Source organism: Pithys albifrons, chromosome 9 (genome assembly GCF_047495875.1).
Source record: "Pithys albifrons albifrons isolate INPA30051 chromosome 9, PitAlb_v1, whole genome shotgun sequence".
NCBI lineage: Eukaryota > Metazoa > Chordata > Aves > Passeriformes > Thamnophilidae > Pithys > Pithys albifrons.
In genome coordinates, this window is record NC_092466.1 from 4,453,140 (window position 1) to 4,479,992 (window position 26,853).

General features: G+C 42.3%; 1 protein-coding gene across 1 annotated transcript in view; it reads left to right on the plus strand.

The window, feature by feature from the left end:
- The window catches only part of CPXM2 (carboxypeptidase X, M14 family member 2), a 76,753-nt gene that overhangs the window by 23,315 nt on the left and 26,585 nt on the right, over nucleotides 1-26,853 (plus strand). The window contains exons 2-5 of the mRNA XM_071563334.1: nucleotides 25-134; nucleotides 6,844-6,983; nucleotides 22,313-22,397; nucleotides 22,879-23,029. Of these exons, the coding sequence (XP_071419435.1) occupies nucleotides 25-134; nucleotides 6,844-6,983; nucleotides 22,313-22,397; nucleotides 22,879-23,029 (486 nt within the window). The remainder of the gene's footprint in view (nucleotides 1-24; nucleotides 135-6,843; nucleotides 6,984-22,312; nucleotides 22,398-22,878; nucleotides 23,030-26,853) is intronic.

Below are 26,853 nucleotides of genomic sequence, written 5' to 3' on the forward strand. Positions count from 1 at the left end.
TTTAATCACTCTTTTGTTTTGTAGATTGCCCTCCACTTGGTCTGGAGACATTAAAAATTACTGACTTCCAGCTCCACGCCTCCACAGCCAAGCGCTACGGCCTGGGGGCCCACAGGGGAAGGCTCAACATTCAGGTAACATCCTTTTCTCTCCTGAGTGCCAGAATGGCTTCAGGTCCTTCTGTTGTATCAAGAGAACCAGTGGATAGTTATCGGTTCTGACTACTTTGTCAGCTCATGTAATTCAAATGAAGGGGAAACACTGGAATTAGAGGAGTGAGGAAGGTTGATGGATAACCTTTAGATTCGTGGGCGAGTTAGAAAAATCTCCAAACTTGATGTGCAAAGGTGGAGGCAGCTCCTTTCCCAGCTGGGGGAAACCATCCCAGCTGCCTTAACTATCAGCCTGCAAGGACGATCACACAGCAGGTTGTCTTTTTGCCTGTAGTTAATGACAGTCTTTAATTGAAAAGTGTGGTTTCAAGTGAAGTCCTTTCCCTAAGGCAGTTTTTCAGAGGCAGAGATTATGCTCCCCAAAAATGCTTCAGTTCCAAAATGTCCAGCATATACAATGTTGTTCAGCTTCTTATATTTCATATTCAAAATGTGGTTAGGTGCCTTGCAGAAGCAAATTCCATTTCTCTATTTCTTGTGTTTCACTTTTCCACTTTATTAGTGCTGTTATTTGAAATACAGTATTTCCAGTCTAAAAATGTTACGTTGCATAATAAAGTACAGCATTTAAAACCAGGATATTAGCACCAAGCCAACAGGGAAAAATCTAAAGTTTATTTAATTTATTTGTTATCTTTATTATTAGAACTTCCATTTGATTTTTTTCCCCTCCAGCTGTAGGGATTTGCTAGTTAGGGAGCTAAGACTGGGACTAGGAGGGATGAGCTCTAATCAGCAGTGCCATCCCACATGGTGCCCACTGCAGTGTGGGGTGGGCAGCTGCTGGAAGAGGGACCCCTCATGGCTAAAATCCCACTGTGCCTCTGCATAAACAACTCTGTGAGCTTCATAGAATCATAGAATCATAGAATCGATTGGGTTGGAAAAGACCTCCAAGATCATCGAGTCCAACCCTTGGTCCAACTCTAGTCCATTTACCAGATCATGGCACTCATGCCACATCCAATCTGCGTTTGAAAATCTCTAGGGGTGGTGAATCCACCACCTCTCTGGGCAGCCCATTCCAATGCCTGAGCACTCTCTCTGTAAAAAAATTTTTTCTGATATCCAACTTCAATTTCCCCTGGCAGAGCTTGAGCCCATCGTGCCCCCTTGTCCTATTGCTGAGTGCCTGGGAGAAGAGACCAGCCCCCACCTGGCCAGAACTTCCCTTCAGGTAGTTTAAGACAGTGATGAGGTCACCTCTGAGCCTCCTCTTCTACAGGCTAAACAACCCCAGCTCCCTCAGCCTCTCCCCATAGGGCTTGTGCTCCAGTCCCTTCACCAGCCTTATTGCTCTTCTCTGGACTCGCTCCAGCACCTCAATATCCTTTCTGAACTGAGGGGCCCAGAACTGAACACAGTACTCAAGGTGTGGCCTCACCAACACAGAGTCCAGGGGAAGGGTCACTGCCCTGGTCCTGCTGGCCACGCTATTTTTGATACAGGACGGGATCCCACTGGCCTTCTTGGCCACCTGGGGAAAATCCCTGTCTCTCTCTCCTAATTTTTATCCATTTTTTAATGTATTAAAGTTGGTCAGAAAGCTCAGTAAACCACTTTGCTGTGTAGCTGCCTGAGTGGGAAAGCCAGCTGGACAGTGTGGCAGGAGGTCAGCACAGAGATGGGAAGGGGCTTTTCCTTCCCAAGCCAATGTGCAGGTACAGTGGGCTGTGTGCAATGTGAGATCTCACCTGCAGCCTTCATCTTAATGTCTTTTGAGATCTCAGTGAGGTAGTTTGCTTCTTAACTTGATATTTTCTGCTAGGAATAAAACCCTCATGAACACAAAAATGACGTGCAGATGATATTCAGAGGGATTCTAAAGCAACGCTTAGTTATTCTCTTACAGTTTTGTTTATACAGTGGCATCAGACCAAGTGCTGTGGTGTAAACCTCTGAGTTCTGTCTTGGTTGTGGTTGCTTATTCCACTCTCCTGTTAAAGTTCAATTTATTTAAACACAAGGTTGTCCATACTGGTTTAAGCCAGGAGTTTATCTAGTCCTGTCATCACCATTTATGCTGTGTTAAAATAAATAGAGGGGTGTAACAGTCTTACCTATGCGTGATGTTTCCTCCCGGTGTAGTCCAGGGTCTCCATCAGAAGCCAAAGGGAAGCAAGCAGAAGTGAAGTGAAATCTTCCAGGGCTTGGATTAGACCAAGGGTGATCCAAAGCTTTTACTCCTACTGAAAACTTACCTGTACAGGAATTCCCTAAACACTTGCCCATTTAGGGTTACTGCTGTGGCTGGCAGTGTTAGAAGTATAGATTTGCCTCTATTTTTCTTTAGATACAGTTTTCTTTGGCATCAGTTAGAAATGAATAGCACTCAAACTTTTCCAAGTCACTTAGAATTTGCAGATCCCTGTCACTTGGGTTTCTGTGCCTGATTTTCCTTTGCATGAAGGCTCCTGAATTTCAGTCATATTTAGAGGGTATTTGCTTCTAACCAAGAACGGGTACCACAGGGGACTGATGTGTCAAATGGGTAATGAGGTCCCTGGGGTTTTCTGTTTGCTGCTCAGAAGAGGTTGCAGCATGCTGGGAAAAGGCAGAAGGCACTGGTATTGAGCTTGCAGTGTTTTCATGTTGTTGATGAAGAAAAACACTTGGTCCAGGTTGGAGAGACTCCTAGAGCCTTGTGTTCTACTGAAATCCTATGGACATGCTATGCTGTGTGCATGGTGGGGAGCAATTTTATGGGCTGTTGCCCTTGTTCAGTGATCTGGATTTCAACACAGTCCTCTCACAATGTTCATGTGACCCTTGTGATCCTCCCCCAAGTAAGACAAAATCCTCTCTCTGCTCAACCTTATCATCTGATGAGGAGTCAGCTGAGAAGCTCAGGGCTCTCCCCAGGTAACTGGCACTACCTCAATTCACAGGGAATTTGCAGAATAATGAAGTTTTTCAAAGCCTTCTGAGAGTTTCATTTGGGATTATTTTGTTTGGATCATTTGGAGCACATGAAATGAATCAGTCCATGTGTGCTTTATTCCAAAGAATAAAGCTTAGCAGAACTGGATAAGACCTTTTAGGATCTGCTTCTCTTGTGCCCTTGCACTGTGTGGGACCTGATTTTGCTCCCAGTCCTGTAGGAATGTGGTGATTAAGCTGGGATTTCTTGAGGGAAGGAGCAGTGTTAGTAGAGCCCCATATTTTGGTGGTCTAGCCTGCAACTGCAGTAGTGATACAACCAATATTAATTTAACATCATCAGGAAAAATACTGGCATAAAATAATATTAATGGAGGAGCTCTGCCTTCAGGGATGAAAGTAATTAGTATTTGTCACTAGTACAATAATTAAAAGTGATTAAAACCTGAAACAATTAGTCAGACTATGTTTCTTTCCCTTCCTCATTTTCCTGGTTGGAGAAAACCAAACAACACTGAAGATTAATCATGTAATGCAATTGTGTGCATGTAAACACATACGTACATGTCTGAGGGAGACCTTATTGCACCTTCCAGTGCCTAAAGAGGCTCCAAAAGAGCTGGACTGGGACTTGGGAAAAGGGCTAGGAGGGACAGGACAAGGGGGAATGGCTTGCCACTGACAGAGGGCAGGGTTAGATGGGATATTAGGGAGAAATTCTTCCCTGGGAGGGTGGGCAGGCCCTGGCACAGGTGCCCAGAGGAGCTGTGGCTGCCCCATCCCTGGAAGTGTCCAAGGCCAGGTTGGACAGGGCTTGGAGCAACTTGGGCTGGTGGGAGGTGTCCCTGCCCATGGCAGGGGGTGGGATGAGATGATCTTTAAGATCCCCTTCCAACCCAACCCATATCATGATACCATCCATGATTGTCTTTCCAGTTGTTTCACCAGTTCATTTTGAAAAGCTCCATTATCAACACACAAGTAAAAGACAAAATTATTGAAGATCTCCTTTCAGCCTGTGTGCTTCAGTTCTTCCCTACTGGCAGTGGTTGCTATAAATACCTGGGATGAGTAATGCTCTTTTATCCCCCCTCCCAAACTTCCTGTGGTAAAATAATGTTTGTGATCATCCTGCTGGGAATGGAGAAGAATCTAAGCAGAGGTGGTTTGATATTTGGTATATTTTTACTGCTTCTCCAGCTGACTTGTGGCAGAAGCCTGGTATTTCTTTCTTCATTTGAATACATTTTGGCAGGAATATCTTTCTCCTCATTATAGAATAAGGCTTTTAGAACAGTGATAATGTGAGCAAATGTTTATTCTGTCTTGAACAGATACCATTTGGAAGAGAAACATTAATTAAAATACAAAGTCATTATTTGTAAAGGAATTGTAACCTTCATCACAGCTTCTGGGTACGTAATAACAGTTGATTTGGCTTAGCTGAATTACAATTTTCAACTTTCATGCTGCTAGATAACTTATTCCTGAGTGACAGAAAAAGTCTCTTTTCCTCTATCCAAAAGGTATTTTTTCATGAGACACTATATATTGAGAAATATTTTTGCATTTGGCTGCCAGTGAAATAAAAACTGGGTTAGACTTTGAGTTATTCTTGAAAATTTAGCGAAGGAAAAAAGGGTTTGCCTCAGACCCAGCCCTTGCTTCCAGTTTTCATTAGCTCCCTCAGCCTGCTACTTATAAAGATAATTTAAGTTATCCATGTCATAACCTGAATCTATTCTTTCCAGTAATTCAATATAGATTTTTTTTTATTGAAGTAAACATCTTATTGAGGAAAGGTATCTTGATGTGTATAATCTGATAGAATAGTGATACTCTATGCTAATCATACACACACACCTGCTTCTTTTTACCTAGTCAAAACTTGTTTTTTAGCTTCAGAGAAGCTGATGTCAGAAAATAAGAGAGTAGGAAAAAGTAGCAGCATGATTTATTGTTTCCTTCCTCCCTCCTTCCTTTGCTCACTCCTTCCCTCTCCTCTCCTCTCCTCTCCTCTCCTCTCCTCTCCTCTCCTCTCCTCTCCTTCCTTCCTTCCTTCCTTCCTTCCTTCCTTCCTTCCTTCCTTCCTTCCTTCCTTCCTTCCCTCCCTCCCTCCCTCCCTCCCTCCCTCCCTCCCTCAAGGCCATAGTATTTTAAGCTGTGGATAATTAAGACTACCCACATCTGATATCCAACTTAATTTTACTTACATCCAGTTGAAACCACGGAGACTGGAGTATGTGATTTAGTTTGTTTTTCCCCACTAAGCACCCTTTTCTTTCTTTTGCTTCCCTGATGAGCATCACACCCCATGGGAAATACCCTGAGAGTGACCAAGGACAAGGTTCCCAGCTGAAGCAATGAGAGATGTGGGTACTTGACCTGCAGTAACTGGTGGAATTTCACTAGTGGGAAAGGGATTAGCAGGATGCTGGTTCAAGGTGCTCTGTAGATCTTAACACTTCCTGGCAAGCATTGGTTTTAAAGCCTCAGGCTACTTCAAATTCCATCTTATTTTAGAATGCATTGAAAACTTTTCTTGAAAAGGGTTATAACTCAGGTCAGTGCTCATATTTGTATTCTCATGTTTTCCTGTTGTTCAGATCTCCTTGAAGAATTCATCTTCCATTGTTAATAGAATTTTTCTCTCTATCTTTGAATTTTATACAAAATTTGCTTCAAACTATCAGACCTAATGCATAGAAGTAGGTGGCTTAATTTAATTTTGGTAGGTATAGGAAACCAAATAATTTTAAGCTGCCCTATCTCAGAATTGAATACCTGAGAAAATGAGAAGTTTTAGGAATTAAATCCATGTCTTTGTTTTGCAGCATTGGAAAAAGGGATTAACAACAGCATCCTCTCTGAGTGAGACCCACCCAATGCCCATTTGTGTAGAAACAGTCTGTAAAACTCTTTATTTCCATTGGGAAATATTTAATGATACTCATTCTTGGAATTGCATGGATGACAATGATACATCCACATAAACCACAGCTGAAAAATCATAAAAATACATGTAGCCTCAGAGGACCATATGGCAAAGCTTCTGTGCTCTTTATGGCAGTATCCAGGTTGGTGCCAAACAGTTCCTGGGCTTCAAGAAAAAAATAAATCTCAGAAGCCCTCAGATTCCATGTTTCATTAAAGGATATTTCAGACTTATTTGGAATACATCTTACCCAAAATACCTTCAGCTATTTCTTTGAAAATGCTGAGAAGGCTGTTTGTGGGAGGGTTGCCAACATAAATTGGGATATAGTTGGAGTACATCAGGGCATTCCTAAATTTTTAACCTTTGCCACCCTAGTGATGAAAATGAATAGCTCTGGTACTGAAAATGAGTGGGAAGTACTGTTTCCATGAGCCCTGCACTCTCCTTTGCTGCTTCCAGGGGAAAGGAGATTGTCTAATTCCTGAATACTCTTTACATGGGTTGGAGCTGGCATTTAGGACTCTTGAAACTCTGAAGACCACATGGATAATTTGTTCTCGATAGAGGTTCTACCAGGCCACAAGCACAGACAGGTGAACAGACTGAAGATCTGTTTGTGCTTTCTACCTTAAATTTATGTGTAAGGGTTCTTAGTTTTTAAAGAGACTTTGCAGAGTTTCCCTCCCTGCTTTGAGTAAAGAAATATTTTCATGGTAATGCTCTCAAGGGCCTTAAACTGGTGCCAAAGGAGCAAGTGAGATGAATGATGACTTCTTGTGTTCCTTTCTTTTTCCCATGAAAGGCCTTCAGTTCCTTAGTTCTGATTTATAGACAGCTTTGCCTTCTTTTCAGGCAGGTGTTAACGAAAATGATTTTTATGATGGTGCTTGGTGTGCAGGAAGAAATGACCCCTACCAATGGATTGAGGTAGATGCTCGAAGGCTCACCAAGTTCACTGGAGTCATCACCCAAGGAAGAAACTCTCTCTGGTCGTGAGTACATCTTTGATTTTCTCTGTCAGAATCTGAACTTTCAGACCAAGGAATTCATGCTGGGCTGTGGTTTGGGTCTTCAAGAAAAAATAAGGAAAGAATGGAAGTGATCTGGTGTCAAATAATTGAATGGGTGAAGAATAAAAGGCAAAGTAATTATATATGCAAAAAATACAAGTTTAAGGGTAGCAAAGTTGTTGTATAGTCATTATCTACATCTGGCAAAGGAATCAACAAGATTCCCTCCAATTGTCGTCCTTTATGCTCACCTTGTCCAATTTACTTGTGCTAAACTTCCTCACTCTTTTTCCAATATTTAACTTAATTAATTTAAGTACTTGTTTTGGGGCTTTCTATTTGTTTTAGAATCACCACTCATCTTTGAGACATCCTAATGCCTGTGCAACCACCAATTGGTACAATTCCAAAACAACATGATTTTTAAAATGAGCAGTTAACCCAACCTTTATAGCTATACTTTTCACTTCTGAAGAGGGATTTAGTACAACCCAAACCCCAAACCAGTGCTGTGTGTGTTGCCCAGAACTGCAGTGTTTGGTGGCAAACTTGGGTGCCTTTCCTCCTTTGTGAGCTGCTGCTGAGTGTGGCACCCAGAGTGCTTCCCTCCTTTCCCCTGGCTGTGTGTGAGGGATGCAGCATTGTGAGTTGCTGCTGAGTGTGGCACCCAGAGTGCTTCCCTCCTTCCCCCTGGCTGTGTGTGAGGGATGTAGCAATCAGCTGGAAGGAACAGGACCTGAAGGTGGTGATTTGGGTTTTTCCTCTGATCTTCACAGTGTTTGTTCAGTCTTGCTGCATAATGTGAGCAAATAATCCCACTTGTGCTGCTGGACCTTCTGACCAAGCATGCAGGAGATGCCCAGCCCCAGATCCTGGTCAGGTCCCTCACTTAAGAAAATGAATGGGACATGTAATTAAAGGCAAACCAGAAAAATGCCACTATATCTAAGAAAAATGATACTTTTCTCTCTGCAGTTTAATTTTCTGTGGTTTTGTTGTTGTTTTTTTTAACATCTTTTAACGTGGCTGTGGGAGGAGGAGCCTTTTGGGCAATGGATTTCTATATTTAGCCCATATTGTTCTGAGTAAGGTAGATAATTATTCTGGCTAATTCTTATTCTTTCCTGTGTTCACCCTCCTGACATTGCTGTTTCTATCACCACCAGTGCTGCACTGCTTCCTCCTGTTGTATTGCTATTTTTAGTACAGCTCTGCTGTGAGTTTAAAGCAGGACTTGACACACTATTTGCAGCTGGTATTCACAGTCTTGGGGTGGGTTTGTTTTTAGTTTTGTTTTTGTTTTTGTTTTTTTTTTAATTGTAGAAATACAGAATCATAGAATGGTTTGGGTTGGAAAGGACCTTTAAAGGTCATCTAGTTCCTAGCCATGGGCATGGAGTCTTGCTTTTGCCCTCTTTTCCTATAAAGACCTCTGAGGATCTCCAGGAAGAGCAGGATTGGTGCTGGAAGAGCAAGTCTGGGCTCCTCCTGAATTTCTACTTGGATTTGAGGAAACCCAGGCCCATTTCTGCCTGATAGGTGCAAAGATGGTTTCAACTGGACCAGCTGCACTGTGGGGCAGGGCAATGTCTCTGGGAAAACATTTCCTGCAAGACTGAACTGTGCCCCAAGGAAGGACCAGGAAACTGGGGAGAAATAGGCCCAGAAAGGGGTGACCTCATTCCCTACTTACAGTTTGCACACAAGGGACAGAAAGAAAAACAAGTGGCTTTTCCTGTCAGGGTGTGATGCCTCCATCCCACTTGGTGTCTCCTGGTACAGCTCTGGCAGTGGGACTGGCTTCCCTGGAAACCATTTCATTTTCTCTCTTTCCTCCTCAAACTGAGCAGATGAAATCAGTGTGGTTGATGTTTGTGTGCTTTGTCCTTACATCTGTCTGTCCTTAGATTTTAAAAATAGCTCAATACTCCCCGGGGAACCAAAGCAGATGTTCATGCTTTCAGAAGAGTTTAGGCTGATGTTTGCAGCCCTCACCTGGGCCAGGAGTGGTGTCCTGGGGGTTTCCTGAGTCTCAGCTCCTGGGGACATCATACCCAGGACAGTGGCAGATGCTGCTTTCTGAACTCACCATGTTGCTGCACCTGAAAGCAGAGGATCTCCTAGGACTTTCTGTGCCAATTCTCCAGCAGCCAAGAATGAGAGAGGAAAGGAGGGGGGAAAGTGAAATTCTTTTGTGAAGATCTTTGCAAAGGGAAATTCAATCTAGACAACAGTAGATACCTGAGCCTGGAGCAGAAATTGCCTTTGTGGGGGTTCAGAGCACTGGTGGAAGCTTCAGTACTTGTGGTAAATTTGGGAAACAGTGATCTCACTGCAGCCATAGGGGTTGCATGCAGTGAATTGACCCTTGTAAACCAGCCCAGGAGAAGCAGTGGGGTAGGACTTTATTGGGGAAGGCAAGTCCTTTGTGCCTGTTTTGCTCTAATGGGCACAATAAACAAAGGACACTCATCAGCTTCCTTCCCTTATGCTCAGCTGCTCGCTGTGATGGTATCAAAGAGGATTGTTTATGATATGAAAGTCTGTGCAAAAAGATGCCATTCTGTTACCTGAGGCACTTCCCAACTTCCTGAGGTTATGTGACAAGAACAGGGAGCTTTCCTGACTGATGGAAACATATGTTGGAGAATAATCTTATCGTAGGTAGGAGAGCCAAAAAACACCTCTCTGATCTGTGTTGTATCAGAAGCAAAAGCCTGCCAAGCAGGGGAGCCAAGGTAAGTTCTTTATTTAGTCCAAAGTCTTGGAGACTTTCCCAGCATTATATATTAAAAATAAAAATGAAAAATCAAGGCACTGACAGAGGGCAGGGTTAGATGGGATATTAGGAAGAAATCCTTCCCTGTGAGGGTGGGCAGGCCCTGGCACAGGTGCCCAGAGAAGCTGTGGCTGCCCCACCCCTGGGAGTGTCCAAGGCCAGGTTGGATGGGGCGTGGAGCAACCTGGGCAGGTGGAAAGTGTCCCTGCCCATGGAAAGAAATGGTCTTTTAGGTCCTTTCCAACGCAACCTATTCTGTGATTCTCTGACAGTAGGGTAAATGCTCCGTTCACCAATGTTATGTAATAGGGATAAAGAACCAGAAAAGCAACCTTTTTCCTCTTTTTATCAAACAAGAAAGTTTTACAATATGAAAAAGGTACTTAACTTTAAGTCCTATGTGAGTTTTTGTCTTGATCAGATTTGTACATGTCCTGGTCCCTTTACTTTTGTGCTGCTGACTTAATGAGGACACATGAAATGACGGGAGAGGGCAGGCAAGGACTCCCTGCTGAGTCCTGGTTCGAACAGCTCTGACCTTCACTGCAGGGCTGCAACATGGGAGTTTATAGCAGTGTGGCCTTTGCTTTGCTTTGTGTGTGATGCTGCAGCCTGAGGTGTTATCCTGGTGGTGGATGCAACCCTTTAGTCCTTGGCAGCAGCTCTGGCAACTGTAGCCTGGTTTTGCTGATGGCCCACTCCAACCAGAGTCCATTCACTTCCAGCCTTGCTAATTGGTTTTTTGAGCATTATAGGCAATGATGGACTGAAGGTTAACTTCACACAATGCAAAGAACACAAAAATGCTTGGGGTTGCCACTTTCTGTATGGTGACAGATTTGCTTCACCTCAGTCACACTGGGGAAGCTGCTATTCCTTGTCTACCTCTCTGTGGTGGCCTTTCTTGCCCATCCCAGACTCCTGTGTTTGAGACATGAGAGCCTTGAGGAGGAAGAGGCCCAGTTGCAGAAGCAGCTCTTGAAAACACAGATGACCTGAAAAGAAACTGAACTTGGTTTGTAATGAATACTTGAATTGTTTAATCATTTCCTTTTTAAGGAAAAACTCTTCTGAGTCAAATTTTTTGCTCAAGCTCCTGGCTGTGAATTCTGTGATAGTCACATGGAATCAAACCTTTCTCCTTTTTCTTTCTTTTTCGTTTTTTTTTTTTTTTAATAAGCAAACCCAGGCTTTGAACAAACACTGCTGGGTTTGAGGAGTCACTCCTTTTAGCAGTCAAACAAAGCACATGGACCTGGGAGCTGTTGCTGCTCAAGTACATCTTTCTTGAGAAACCTGAAATCATGGAAAGTGCTCTTTTACCACCATAAATGGTCAAATCTGCTTAGATTGTTCAGAAGTTCTGCAGATGTTGAATTTCATGGAAAAAGTGAAGCCCAGCTGCAAGAACCAGAACTTCTTTTTTGTTTTTTTTTTACACTGAAAATACTCTAAAATCAGCAGTGCCACAAGTGTTGGTTAATAGGAATAAAATCCAGTACCTTGAAAATGGGAAGAATTTCAATTACTTTGTATGACTGGATATTTGGGGGAGAAATATTATATGTAATTCTTCATATTGCTGCCCATACAACTTTCAGTTTTAAGAACTAAATATCTTTAAAAAACTGTTCAAGGCTGTTGAGTGGGACACTGGTGCCACATATTTAAAGCAATGATGTGATGCTTTAAAATATGCACTCTCTTGACAGAGGGAAAGGAATTATTAATCATCCTCAGCAGTTTGGCAAGAACCTAAAAAGCAGAGGAAACATGTTTCCCATAAATCAAACTATCTCTTGATAATTCAGCATCATCTTTTCTATCAAGAGAAAACCCACATGTCTAAGTAGAGTCAGTGTGTGCTGACAGTGTTGTGGAGCTTTGGGCTGTGTGAATGCAGAGGATGTTTTGGTCTTTAGAAGAGGATGTAATGTTGCAGTGAGTAAAATATATTTGTAACAATGCATTTTCTCTGAATTAACCCCTCAGCTGTGTTAAATTATGCACCATCTCTGCATGTCATGGAATGACAAAATGCCCACAATAAGAAAAAGCATTGGTGAAATAATCTGGATGCTGGAATTCCAAAGCAAAATCCTGAAATGTTCAGGAAAAAAATCAAAATACATTTACTTTCAAGTATGTTCTCTTTAAAACCTTTCAGCCCCCTAAAAATATTGAAGATCTTTCACTTTTATGCAAGATAATTACCTTTAGGGAAAAAAAATGGGAGGGTAGGATCTTAATTTTTAAAGTCTGATTTGAGTAGAGGTTGGTCTCTATGTCTTGCAAAATGCAATAGCTCTTAAAAGCTTTGAGGAGACAACAAATCAGTGGTGTTGCTGCTGGAAGGAATAATTGCAATGACTTGCCTGTGGTTTTTGGGTCCAAACTGACACATTTTTAAGCTGGTCACTTTTGATCATCACTGCTGGAGCAACATTTTAACTGGAGGCTGGTGTAGACACCAGGTCGTGCTCCTTACTGTGCCACCTGTTTGATTTCCTTGTGCTGCTCAGTAGGGGTAGCAAATAATAAATATCCAGATTTCATTTGGCCTGATTATGCTTTTGTTCAAGACAAGATGCTTGTGATTGAATAGGGGGAATAATTTTGCAAATTTTTTTATAGTACAGCCTTATCCTCAGCCTTCTCTGTGTGTAGTGCAGCCCTCCCTGATCCCCCCAAATCCCTTTTGACAAGCTGTCCTTAGGGAATTGTAGGTCTGTAACAAGCTGGGTGCCTTCCAGAGATACAGTTGAGGATAAATTTAGGTCAGTGTAGTTTGCTTGCTGCTAATTTTGGCTGTACAGTGTTCTGCTCTGTCTTTAGTCAGAAAATTAATGTGTTGCCCCACATTTCAATTTGTTGCTGTATTCACTGACAGCCCCTCAGGAGCTCAGGTTTTGTTTTCAGCCAGTCTGTATGTGGTAAAATTCTTAGAATCACACACTCATTAAGGTTGGAAAAGACCTCTAGGATCATCAAGTCCAACCATTAAAATAACAATTACACTCCCAGGTTCTTATCAGCCATTCCTGATTATTAAGACTGTCTCAGTAGTAAGATTGGCTTCATGAAAAGATAATCACATCAGCATCTTCAGTATTCCAGTATTAGTAGTAGAAGGAGCAGTGATAATCCTGTCAGTGTAACTGCATTAGCATCTGAGGCAGTGTAGTGGTTATTTATAAATATTTGAGTTGTTTCTATAACATATGAAAACAGAATTTTGCACAGTACCCATGAAAGGTCAAAGTCCAGAAGTGCAATGCTGCATTTGAGAGCAGAGTAGAAGAAACTCTAAGCCCTGTCCAGCTCACAAGTACAACTTACAAACTTGCCACTGACTTTCAAAGCAGGGGCTGTGAAAACACACCCTGGTGAAACTTCAACAAGTTCAGTGGAAAGGTCTCCATGTTTTATCCAAATCATGTAACAAAATAAGCAGCTGCTGTGTGCAGACTTCAACTGCTCTGGTGCATTAAATCAGTGCAAATTGTTATTTGTCCTGACGGGGTGACAGGACTGCTGAGATTGTTACAGCTTTCCCAAAGTCAGACTCACTGACTGAATTGTTCCAAATCCCCAGAAATCATCTAAAGTATATTGATGGGAGTTGTAAAACAACCTGAATACAGTGTAGAAAAGCTCCCTTGATAATTTTAATGTCACTGGCCATATATTAGATTAATGTTTATGATTGGGTTACTTAATAAGTTGTATTTTCTGTTGACTGTGGCTTGGTGGCTCCTTCTCATGGGCTTTCAGCTGTTGCAGTGCTGAGCCAGTCTTTGTCAGCTGCAGCCTCCAGTGCTCTCCATCTATTTGTTTTGCTTCAATCCCTGTGCCCTGTTCATCTTCCAGCTCAATTCTTGCCCCTCACAGAGGATTTTGGCACAGCTGCTGATGAACACTCACCACTCCTGGCAATGGGGAGATGTGCTGGTGAGCAGCTCTGGTGATCCTGTGTAGGTGGAGTTCTGACAGCACACCTAGAAATGTGTTTTATACTTTCACAAGTTTGTTTGATGAGAATGTCAGCACTGCTGATGTGCTGTTGTGGGTATGATTTGTCCTGGTGCTCTTTTGCTGGAGCCTCAGTGACTCACTCAGTGACTGTGCAGTGCCAGGAGGGAGCTGGGCACTGCCACCCCTCCAGGGAGGGCTCCTGCCTGCTCAGCCACCACTTTGCACTGGGCAGGGGTGCTGGGGTGTGCAGAGAACCTGCTTTGCACCACAAAGCTCACTGGGGATGCTCAGAAGAGGAACAAAAGCTTTTTAACATGCATGGAGGGGACTCAAAATCAAACGAGCCCTTCAGAAAAGCCTCCATCATATGTAAACAGGCATCTTCTGCAGCAGATGACTCAGTTATTCCTCACAGCCTTAATTTGTGTATTTTGCATGTGCATTATGGCTTTTTGCAATGGCAGTGTTTGTGTGGGGATTATGGAAGAGACATAAAGCTCCTTGTCCTTCCACTCATGCCCTGTGCAGCCGTCCCAGACCAGTGTCCCTTCTGGATGCCCCGAGTGACACTTGGCCACATCTCTGCATGAGCTTGGTGGCAATGAGCCCCTTCAGCACTGCTTTAAATGTGCTCCCAGCTGTGCACACAAATGGCAGTGTTTGCTGGTTACTATCAAGGCTTTTTGTTTTCCATCTCTTTAATAATGATGGAAGGAGACAAAAAGATGCAGTGTGGCAGTACCTGTGTAGTCCAGATTTTTCTCTTCAAATACATGACTGATTTGCAAAAGTGAGATGGGAACAAAAAGGAATGGAAAATTTAAAATGTCACAAAAGGAGGTTCAGAAGAAAAGGAATCACAGCTTGGTTGTGTGCAGCAGATATAGAATGTATGAAAGGGGAAAGTCTGGTACAGGAAGAATTTCAAACACATGCAGATCTCTTTGCAAAGAGTACCCCAAAATGATGAGTGTTAAAACCAAAGTCTTTGGGCAGTCTCTGACCCTGGCACCTTCAGGTGTTGCTGTGTGAATGTACAACAACAAAAGGAAACACCCACAGCTGACACACATCATTTTGTAGAAAGGTCAGAAAGACACAGACATCCTGGAAAAACCTGGCTGTGAATTGCAGATGTTGGGTGGGAAAAGTATTTCTAACCCCATTGCTCGTTGAGGAAAGCTTTGAAAAATCTGTGCTGAATTCATTTCCAGCAAGTGAAATTCTGGCCCTGAGCTTTTGTTCATCAGGCCTTCGTAGGGCTGGGTTTCACAGCAGTAATTCATTTAAGTCAACTAGAAGCAGTTTTAAAAATTAAACATTCAGATATTTCAATTATTTTAAAAAAATACCCTTGCTTGCTCGTCAATCTCCATCTCTTAAATCACATTTGTTTTAATTAGTTTGGAAAACTTGCTGGGCTACCTGTGGTTAACCAGAGCATTTTTTGTCTTGGTTTGTTTGAAAACTGTTTGGCAGTGGGTGATTTAAAATTTTATCATCATAAATATTATTAGAGAATATTAATATTAATGGTTTTACATTTAATTGCATGAGAGTACAAATTAACTTTTCAAGTAGAAAGCCATTTAATTGCCAGCATGCTGATTCTTTTGCAGGGGTATCATTTAATCTAAGTCTTGACTAAGCATTTTTTTGGTGTAGAGATTTTGCTATTTCAAGTATTTTGGCTTGTCCATTTATATATTATTGGAGGATACCCATTTGTTTGCCTGACTGGTACTATTTTATATTAATTTTAGGATTTTGTGTTGCAGATAAATCAGATTATCATGACAGCAGAAGAATAATATGCTCAGTTGGAGCCAGGTCCATTGTAGATGATGTTACTGTGAATTCTGCCACTGTTTGCCTATCTCATTCCCAGCATCTCAAGAATCCTAGAATGGTTTGGCTTGGAAGGGACCTAAAAGACCATCTTGTTCCACCTCCTTGGCACAGGCAGGGACACCTCCCACCAGCCCAGGTTGCTCCAAGCCCCATCCAACCTGACCTGGGACACTTCCAGGGATGGGGCAGCCACAGCTGCTCTGGGCACCCTGTGCCAGGGCCTGCCCACCCTCACAGAGAAGGATTTCTTCCTAACATCCCATCTAACCCTGCCCTCTGTTAGTGGGAGACCTTTCTGCTTTGTCCTGTCCCTTCATCCCTTGTCCCAAGTCCCTCTCCAGCTCTCCTGGAGCTCTCTTAGGCACTGGAAGGTGCCATAAAGTCAGCCCAGAGTCCTATTCCTCAGGCTGAACAACCCCAGTTTTCCTCAGTCTTTACTCATCTTTGTAGCCCATCTCTGCCACTGTGGGCTTGAGCTTCTGCTGACCAGAACATTTCAACATTCCTCCTTTATCTCAAATCATGTGGGGTTTCATTGGTGTGGAAAAGTATCCTTAGAGACTAGGATCAAAGTATCAGCTTTACTCCACTTGTTGCTTATTCAGCTTTTCATGACTGAGATGCTTGGCCTTAAGACATTACACGCAGCAGACACAATTCAAACAAAATAACCCCGTACCCAAATAGTGCCAAGTCTCAGCTGATGCACTGCCTGCTGGAGCCTGGCAGTAACCAGCCTGGCATCCCTTCCCTGCTTCCCATTCCACACTCCCTGTGTGCTCTGCTGGGGTGGGATTCAGCCTCGTGTCTCGTACACATGAGGAAAAGTCAGTAAGTTGTTTCGGGGAAGGCAAGGCTGAAAGATGCTTTGTTGTTGTGGTGCTGTCCTGATGTCTTTCCCTCCGCCCAGGAGCCTGATGCTGCTGTTAGATAAGGGAAAGCTGATTATTGGGACAGGAACCTGTCAAGGCTGTAGGAGATCTGCTTTAATTCTCTGCTTTGATTCAGGTTTCCTCTCTGTCCCTGGGCAAGTCGCTTAATCCCTCAGCTTGTCTGTTTTTTGGATGAAAATGGAAAAGCAGGACATTTCCATACATCACAAGAAGCTGAATTTGAAATTGAAGCTGTTCAAATAAGCCTTCTCTAAAGCTAATGCATTACAGATAAAGCCCAGGTAATTAGTAATAATTTTAAAATGTACCACATTAAGTGAATTTGAATCATATTTTGATTTTTGCATTTACTTTCTCTGAAAGGAGTTGATTAATGTTGGCAGTGGATACTGAGATTTTTCAGATGAGTTCCTTCTAAAGAGATAAGACTGGAATACATTTTAAAAAGAATCATTAATGAGATGCACCTGAATCCAAAAGATTCCTGTCAAATCTGTACCTTATGATCCTTTTTAGCACTGATGAAATTCAGGAAGCAGTCCTGGTAGTGGCACTTCGTGAGAGAGCCTGATGAACTGGAGCTCCCCTTGAACTCTTGTGAATTCTCACACAATAACTTCTGTAGTGCCTCATTTTCTGCCAAGAAAGAGCTCTGTAATTAATGCACTTTTTTCTGTATGCTGGCATAGGACTTTCCCTGAATTTCTCCTCAGCTCTATAAACCCAAGAAACACCTGTATTTTTCTCTTAGGAGTATATGGTCTGTCCGGGGAGATTTTATAGAGTGAAACCAGAAGAGCTGCTTTCATCCTAAGTGTTGAAAAGCTTTATAACTCTGTTTCAGCCTTCCTTAGACAGCTTTATTGTTCAGTTCTGATGGGCCCGAAGAAGATGTGACGTGACGTGCTGCAGAAATAATGTCTGTGATGCCAAAGGGGTTTCTGATTTTTCATTTTGATAGATTTTAGGAACACAGTAACTGTAGCAAATGTAGTGTTCATATTTGTAACAGTTTATGTTCATTGTTTATACATCCTAACCCCTACCACAGATTAGTAGCTCGAATTCTTTTAGCTATTTAGGCTCTCTTCAAGGTACAAGAGCTGACAACAGGACCAAACATAAACCAACAGCCTTGAGTCTAAGAACACTGGAAAAACTCCAAAGCCCGAGGAAGAAGAGCTGATGAAGAACAGAGGGTCCCACGACCCCAGCCCCAAATCCTGAGGGATGGCACAGGGGTGGGACTGGGGCTGGACTGAGAGATGTGTAAGCTGGGGATTGGGTGGGCAATATTATAAAAACCATGGAAATCAGTGTTCTAGGAAGAAGGGGGCAGCACAAAGATGTCATCATGTGTTCCTAAATGCCCCAAGCCTGTCCATTAAAGAATGTACCTTTTTATCTTATCCTACATTAACTTGGCTCGAAGTCCTGTTTTTGGGGGTACTCATGGCAACATCTGCAAAACCCAACCCCATGAGCTGCATCTGGGTGGCATCAGGTAATCACACTGATGCCATTCCCCAGTGCTACATCTAGCACAAGGCTTTGCTTTGGCTGCTGTGTTTCTCTGATGGATTTCCACAAAAAGCTTTAGATTTCTATGTCTACATGAATAAACCAAGCACCACGGATGGATTAAACCCTTCAATTCCTAGAAGAACTGAATCAGTTAGGCTGGAAAAGACCTCTGAGATGATGGAGTACAACCTTTGACCCAAGCCACCTTGTCTACCAGGTCATGGCAATTGAGAAGATTCAGTGTGTTGAATGCTCTTGTGTTGGTGTGTAGCTGTAGAAATATCTGGGATTTGAAGACACTCAGCTGCCCGAGGAGTAGGTTTTGCTCATTTTCCAGATGTTCTGAACAAAAGAAAACACACTGAGTTCCTCTTCCCCATCATGGGGGTTATGACTTTCAGGCAGAAGGGGACATTTCTGAGGGGAATCTGAATTGACAACAGCCTTCTTAGGTTAGATATTAGAAAAAGCTTCTTCCCCCAGAGGGTGATGGGCACTGAACAGGCTCCCCAGGACAGTGGGGAGCCCCAAGGCTGCCAGAGCTCCAGGAGGGTTTGGATGATCCTCTCAGCTCTTGGGGATGGTCCTGTGCAGGGCTGAGTGTTGGACTCGATGGTCCTTGTGGATCCCTTCCAACTCAGCATATTCTGTGATTCTGAGATTCTTAATATTATCAGATGCTGTTTTTCTAACGGCATTGGAAAAAAAAAATAGGGGAAGAATTGAAGCCCCTGGAGGCAGTTTTGGATATAGTGCCAGTTAGAGAAGGATCTGGTCACTGTGATGTTTTTATTCTGCTTCTCAACAAAATGCTTATTCCTTCTAGGCAAGCACAGTTACCACTATATGGTGTGTGCCCTAATGCATTAGGCTGATTTATCTCATCCCATGACCCTTTGAGGTCCTGCACTGCAGAAGTGCAGGGCTGGATGCAGCCCCACCTGTACTTTAATTGCAGGCTGCTTCTCAAAAGCACGTTACCTGCTACTGCTCAGGATGGAAAATGTGCACAACTGGCTGGTAAACATTTTCCTCTGGGAGAAGTTTGAACCTTTGTAATGCTAGGGAGTGAGAAAATCCAAATACATTAAATAAAAGTCCCAGCTTAGAAATGTTACTGTGACAACAATATTTTCTCATGCTGGTAAAATGAGCTTGTTCTTTTAAAGACTTTATACACATGCCATGATTTTCTTGCAGAAGTTTCAATTATAAAGATTGCCCATCGTTGTCTTGGTTTTATGTGACTGTAGTGTCTGTTTGAATTCCTACTGCAGATCTTGAGCAATAAATATGGATGTATTGTGCTTGCTCTCCTAATAGGATTTGTGCTGTTGAAGTGAAAAAAGTTCAGTAATACTTCAGAAAAAATTAAGTTTACTTGATTCATGACATTGCTTCTTTTGGTCATTTAACCTGGTTTTTGCAAATGGCCAATATTAAAAAAACCCAACAACCTCAAACCCAGCCAAAACCCCCAAATCTGCACTGAATATGTACACAACCACCACCACCACCATCCTTATTCAAACCCCAAAGTGGTGCTTTCAAGCTTTTTCTTTTAATTCAGAAAAAGCCATTTTCTTCTTCCTGGAGTTTTGCTGTTGGCCATTTCACAGAATCATGGAGAGGTTTGGGTTGGAAGGGACCTTAAAGGTCATCTCATTCCACCTCTGCCATGGGAAGGGACACCTTCCACTATCCCAGGTTGCTCCAAGCCCCATCCAACCTGGCCTTGGACACTCCCAGGGATGGGGCAGCCACAGCTTCCCTGCCCAACCTGTGCCAGGGCCTGCCCACCCTCACAGGGGAGAATTTCTCCCTAATATCCCACCTAAAGCTGCCTTCTTTCATCACCCTTGTCCTGTCACTCCATGTTCTTACCCAAAGTCCCTCTTCAGTTCTTCTGGAGCCCCTTTCTTTGCGAGCAGTAAATCTGCCTTTCTTCAGCTTATGGTCACGGAGAGGCTGAGGGAAGAAAGTAAAGTTCTTTGCAAGAGTCAGTAGAAACTTATCTACCATGTTGAAGTCACTGTTTATTTTGTTGTACATCATCCATCATTTTACAGCCAAGTACTAGAGATGCCAGCATGGCACTTCACAGATCCCCAGTAAATCTCCTATCCCAGGAGAACTTCCCTTGACAGGCAGACAATTAGTCTTTGCAGAGTGCTGCTAACTTTGTTACAGTTGTTTACCAAATATAAAAGTTGTGTGTGGTACAAGTGATAAATGTGTGCTACTTTTCATTACAGTAACAAAAAGTTCAGTCTGCTTGGCAATAGTCAAGATTTTTCCACTTAATCTAACATGAATGGCAAGATCTATTCATTGAAGGAGGCCGGTGAAAGATTTGCAAAGGGCTGGTTTAGTGTCTAAAACAGAGCTGGGTTTGTTCAGCTTTTATTTTTTGTCAAAATCACATGATATCATTTTTTTTTTCTTTTGGGGGCATTAGGATACAGATACAGAAGGGATTTTCCAAATCCTACTAAACATTTATCTCATCTTTGATTTTAGGTGCATGAAAAAAATAGCACAAAAAACCTGATGTCAAGACTTACTTTTTGGGTAATCCTGGACATCAGTTTGAATCTTCTGTGTAAGTGGGATCACTCTTACTCAGAAAATGAAATAGCGGATGGAAAGCTAAAGTTATTTCTGCTGCCATGCATTGGCTTAGGCATTAGCTCAGTTGGTTAAAACTTGGTTTTAACAATGCCAAGGTCACGGGTTCAATCCCCTCTGTGGACCATTGACTTAAGAGTTGGACTCGATGATCCTTGTGGGTCCCTTCCAGCTCAGAATAGTCTGGGATTCTGTGATTACCTGAAGGTCTCTGTTTTGTACAAGATGAAGCCTGGGTTTTCTTGTGGCTGATAATTTTGCTCTTGCTCCATCCCTGCCCCTTTTTTGGTCTTCACTAGGAGCCTAATTCTCTTCAGTGAGCACAAAAAGGCTGGTTCATCCCTTTAAACACAAGCACAGTGGAATCTCTGTGTATGTTCATAGGTAGTTTGCTAATATGATTTGCTGATTAAAAAAAAAACAAACAAACAAAACAACAACCAAAGTTGTATTTCTTTGGGTGCAGTACAAGGGGAAGTTTTCCTTAGGTGTATCTGTCCTTCCAGGTACTCCCTGATCTCCAATTTTTATTCTCTGATGCTTCTCCCGTAACTGCCCAATGGCCCCTGTTCTCTCTGGTCCCAAGAGCTTTCCTTACCCTGGTTTCCCTCCCAGCAATCTGAGTGTAGATTAGCTAAGAACCCATGTTGAAGAATGACAGCTCTAGAGCCTGCTGGTTGCACATGATCAGTTCATGTACATAAAAACAGAATTTAATCATCCTGGACTGACTTTGTGGTACAAACCTACCTGCAAACCACAACTCTCCTCCAAGCCCCTGCCTACAGAAACCAGGAAGGTATTAGAGGAAAAAAAATAAATTCCTGCTGCTTTTTCTTACAAATATGAGAGTTGGGTATTACCTTTTCCAGCCTTCTCCATGGGTAATGTCCAAGCAGTGAAAAAACTCCATAGCTTTAACTCCACCCAGAATACAGGAAGCAGCATTTTATTTTTCCTCATACTCTTCCTTAGCTGGAGCCAGACAAGGCATAAGTGAATGTAAATTTTGCTTTTTTGTATTAAAGGGAGTTTTGCTGTAAATCAGATAACAGGCCATTAGAAAGATCAGCCTGCTGAGGATTGATCTGGATATTGTAGGAGTGCACTAGTGGTGTGATCAATTGGACTCTGCTGTGCAGAGACAGAATTGTCTCTCTGTCCTTATCTCTTGCTAATAAATACAAGAATGACTGCAGGCTCCAGTTATTCTTGTATTGAAAGAAATGGAAATTTTGGTGGTTGACATTCACAGACATTTCATCCTAGAGGATTTATTACTTTTTTCCATCCTCTCTGATAATAACAGGAGAACTAATAAATGTTCTGTAGCTGAAAAGATGATTTTTGAACACTGTATAAATCTGTTCTAGATAAGCCATTTATCCCAAACTCTGCATATAAAAGGAAAGGAGAGCAGTAAAGTCTCACCTCCTGAAATACCAGAATATTATCTCACTGGGGTTTTGCTTCTGCGTGCTATGATTTTTGAATTGTCTGTTGAATCTGGATTTGCATGTCATTTTTGCAGCCAGCTGTTGACATGACTTTGCCCAGTGGAATTTTCATTGCTAGCAGCCTTACAAGCTCGATTATATTAAACAAAGTTCAGTCATTCTAAATTATGAAAAATAACTTAGTTACTCTTTGTCTTTTTCCAGGAGTAACTGGGTGACCTCTTACAGAGTGTTGGTGAGCAACGACAGCCACGCATGGACTGCTGTCAGAAATGAATCTGGAGATGTGGTGAGTATCAGGAAACAGGAGGTTTAGGAAGAAGAACAGATGTGGGAAAGCAGGGGCTGGCCATGTGGAGTTTTAATTTTCCAGAGTAGTCAGTGTAGGACTTAAAGGCAACACCTCCCAGTGGTCCCACTGATTTTAAAAGCAAATCACACAGAAAGGGACCCAGAGTTACCCCTTCTGGCAAGCCTGGATGTGTCTGCCTGTGCTAGGATGTATTTCTTGTTGCATGGCCCATGCCAGGCTTGGCATTGGTTTGCTAATCCCTGGGCACATCTCATCCCTGTTTCCAGTGAGAGGGTTTGGAGCTCCAGCTCCAAGGAGCACAAAGGGAAGGGATTGTGCTCTTTGAAGAGCAGCTCTGGCCTGAGCCACCATCAACCTGGGGCTGTCCCAGGCAATTTCATTTGTTTCTCTTCCCCAAACTGCTAAAAGGCATTTTGAACGACTGATCTTGCCCTTGTCCTGTGTTTGGCCTGCACAGATTTTTGAAGGAAACAGTGAGAAAGAGATCCCAGTTCTCAACATGCTGCCGGTGCCGCTGGTTGCCCGTTACATCCGTATAAACCCACGCTCCTGGTTCCAGGAAGGCAGCATCTGCCTGAGACTGGAAATCTTGGGCTGTCCTCTGCCAGGTAAGGGCCCTTCTCAGCTGACGTTGGCATGGCTCTGTGCCAAGACTCAGAAATGTCATTTCCTTTGCTTTTGATGTGATGGTTTAGTGAGTGGAGTAATGCAAAAAGAAATGAAAATATCAGTCCAGAATCACTGATTGTATCAGGGTAACTTTTCATATGCAGTGCCATAATATCTGTAAGTGGCTTTATTAATAAAACAAGATTGCATGGGTGATATAACAAGATTTTCTTTGTTGTTTAGGCTTAAATGCAATGCAATTAATCTTACTGAGTGCACATGTACTAGGGAGGCAATAGGATCATGTGTTGGGACAGTCACTTGCAGGTGTCTTAAGCTCCTAAGGAAAGAAAGAACAATTATAATTCTAAAGCCTAATTCTTAATTTTTTTATTTTATTTTATTATATAGGCCATAGAACTTCTGTGAAATATTTTGAAGGCAAATAATCTGACTGAACTAGTGCTTATCTTGTAGGGGGGAAGAAGGGGAAGTGGGGATGTAAGGAATTTCTGTCAAATTCCAAGTACTATTAAATCCAGCACGATCCTTGGTAAGTCAAAAATGAAGGTAAATGGTCCCATGCTATGGGAGACCACACAATAAAACCTCCTAAAACAAACATTCAATACTGTAAATTCTGGCAAAGCTGTGATTCTGTTCAGGACATTGTAAATAGTCTTGTGGTGGATTTATGTCTTCGTGTGTGTGTGTGTGTGTGTGTGTGTTAAGTATATAAACATGTAAAAACTTGTTTGCTCAAACCTTTTCTAAGTCACTGGCTATTCATTCCACTTCTCTGATCTGCTGGATTTTTTTTCCTTTTATCTCAAATTCTGGCACCTTGGGTATTATTTACAGAGGGCTATGAGTGGTGTTTTCAGAAATACCAGAGCTGTCCAGAGTTGCTTTACCTGTTTCTGCTTCTGTTAAGGCTCTTACTGTCTCCAGTTCTGCTGTTGATGTAGAGTCTCCACATGCCAAGCAGGGGTAGCCTGATTTTTGTCCTTTAGATATTTAAATACTCAAGGAAAAAAACCCCAAACAAACAGAAAAACAACAGTTTGGGTCATGGAAGGAGTAATTCTCTGACAAAGACAATTTTGGGGGGCAAGTGCTGTAACAAAACTTTGTAGGTGTGTTACCACAAAGCAAAGAAATTTAACAATACATAGACAACTGCTTTTCTCTGGGTAAAAAATACATCCTGGATTTCATGGCAGTGCCCAGGGGTGCCCTGTGCTTCTGAATTTTTATGTTTTCAGTAGGATTCTGATTGCTTTTAGCCATGGGTATAGAACGTTCAGCTCTGTGGGTTGGTTGGTTCCCGTTGTACCTCTCACCCTGGACAGGCAACTCCACAACCAGTTCTTCCCTTCAGCTATTGTGAGGACTTTCAGGAAACAGGGATCTATCCCAAATCCTGGGCAGGTTTGCAAAGGATCCACCATGTATAAACCAGGGTATGAAGGAAAAGTGAGGATTTCTTCAGCACCATGACCTTACTGGCACACAGGACACACAGAGAGGTCTCCAGGGATGACAGAGGTGGCACAGGGATAACAAAGATGGCACTCAAATAATTTTGGAGGGCACTTTGTGGGGAGATTCTCATGGTTCTTTTCTATTCCCTAAAACTGTACCTAAAGAGGAAAGAGCAAAAATGTCAGTATTTGGGAAGGTGATTTTTATTAAGTAAAACTTGTTTACTCTGGATTTTTTTCTTGGATATACAGCCATACAGGGCCAAATTCTGCTGAGCATTTGTCACCCTTCAGCTTCAAGGGGCTGTGCCAGTGGGTGAAGGTGAGAACACATCTGCAGTCCCACCATGGCTGTTCTGAGTGCTCTTACAGCTTGTCACAGATCTTGGATTAGCGTGGAAACAACATCAGTGCATCCTCCTGGTAGTCATTTATTGAGTTAATTGCCCACAGTGGCTGATTCAGTATATTCCTGAAAGAAAATACCAGAATCATTCATTGAGAAACATAATGGGAGTGGGGTGTGTTCATTCAAAATGTAATTGGACTGAAAGAACTAATAGGTTTTGATAAGTGCTGACCCATCTTTTTAGCTCAGAAAGAACTGACATTTCTTTCTTCTCGCTCATTTTATTCATGGCACGCAAGGCCCTCCAAACAAAGCTGCTCCTCAGGTTGGAGAGGCCTTTCCACGCACGTTTTCTTCCTGTAGGACAAGGCATTTTTTGCAGTTCCCTCTGAGTGGATTCCTCACCCTTTATTGGTGCCATCTTGCTCGTTCCAAGTTGGATAATGGAATGGTTTGGCCATGGGAGCAGCGACTTTGACAGCACTGCCCTAATACCCCGCATTGTTCGTGTGACAGAAATCAAGGGTTCTTTCCTGACAGTTCCTTCCATAAAACTGAGCAAAGTCTCCTAAATGAATCAAAATTGGAGGTGGAGCTCTGTTAATTCCCACACCTTTCCAAAGGCCAAAGACCCACAGAAGATGTGATGCTCTAGTTCTTTGAACACTGTGTGTGAGTTTGATTGTTTTGCACCCTGAGTGTGAAAATACAAGAAACTGAGTTGCCAGAAGGACCAGTTTGGTCATTTTAGAGTTCCAAGGCACCACATGCTCCTGAGGCAATAACAATGTACAGGCACATGGGGAATAGGGAAGTACCCCCCTCCCAAAAATAAGAAGGGTAGAAAGAAAGAAAGCCGTTTTCCATGACTGTGAATTTCTTTTCATGTCTTTTAGACTTGTAATTTTATATTCTATGTCTTTATTAATCTCTGAATAAATTAAACCATTTACATTCAGTCTGTGCTCTGTATCAGCTTTCCATCATGCAGGCTCACAAGGGAGGATAATAAAGGAATGAGGAGAAAGTATAAAAGATAAAGAAGAAACCTGAATAAGATATTAATATTCTAGGAAAGCTTGTTAGCACTGGCAGAATGAGATGGAAATGGTTAAAGACAGACAGAACCTATTCCTGTGGGGAAGGCTCTGTCCATAAAACCTGCTGCATGTGCTGGATGCACTAAAAGTTGGACAAATCATGAAAAAACACCACTTGGATAATTGGAACAGAGAATTTGTGGTTATCAAATAGGTATAAGATAATTTTAATTTTTAGCAGTGAAATGCTTATATCTTAACCGTAACATATATTTTTGGTGTATTGTAGGCTAGTTTGACAAACAACCTTTTCTAGACTGTTACAGTAGCTCTGTAAAAAGAAGCTGTGTTATCCAATTGTGTCAGTAATGTCTTTTGGGCAACAGAAATGATTTTGCTGTTTCACCAAGTGAAAGGCATTTATCTATGGATGAAAGATGCCAGAAAATCCTACCTGTAGCAGATGATCAGAGCTGCCATTTCTCACTGGGCTAAAAAGAAGACAAAAAACAAAAGCATTTAATTCTCTCTCCACTCTCCAAAATGTTGGTATTTACATAGATGCAGACTGACACACACAATCTTTTGCAGTTGCCTCAGAGGGATGGATGTACTTTCCTTGCCTTTTCTTTCTCAAACGTAGGGAAAGTCAAAAAGAAATTGCATATGATCAAAAGTACCCTGAGACAGGAGAGAGAAAATGAGCTGAGCTCTTCATGCATTTATTTATATTGTAGAGTATTCAAGGCAATAGGCAATTATTGTAATGGAATAAATTTGTGATGAAATTTAATTTTTAATAGTTCTTCTATAGAAAACTATCACTGGTACCATGATTATGCCATCACTTCCAACCCAAGATAAAAAATGAACTTTAACAAGTCTGTAATGGAGTGCTGTGTTTTGCAGTGGATTCAATCCTATTTTCATTGCTTCTCTCTTAATGCCAG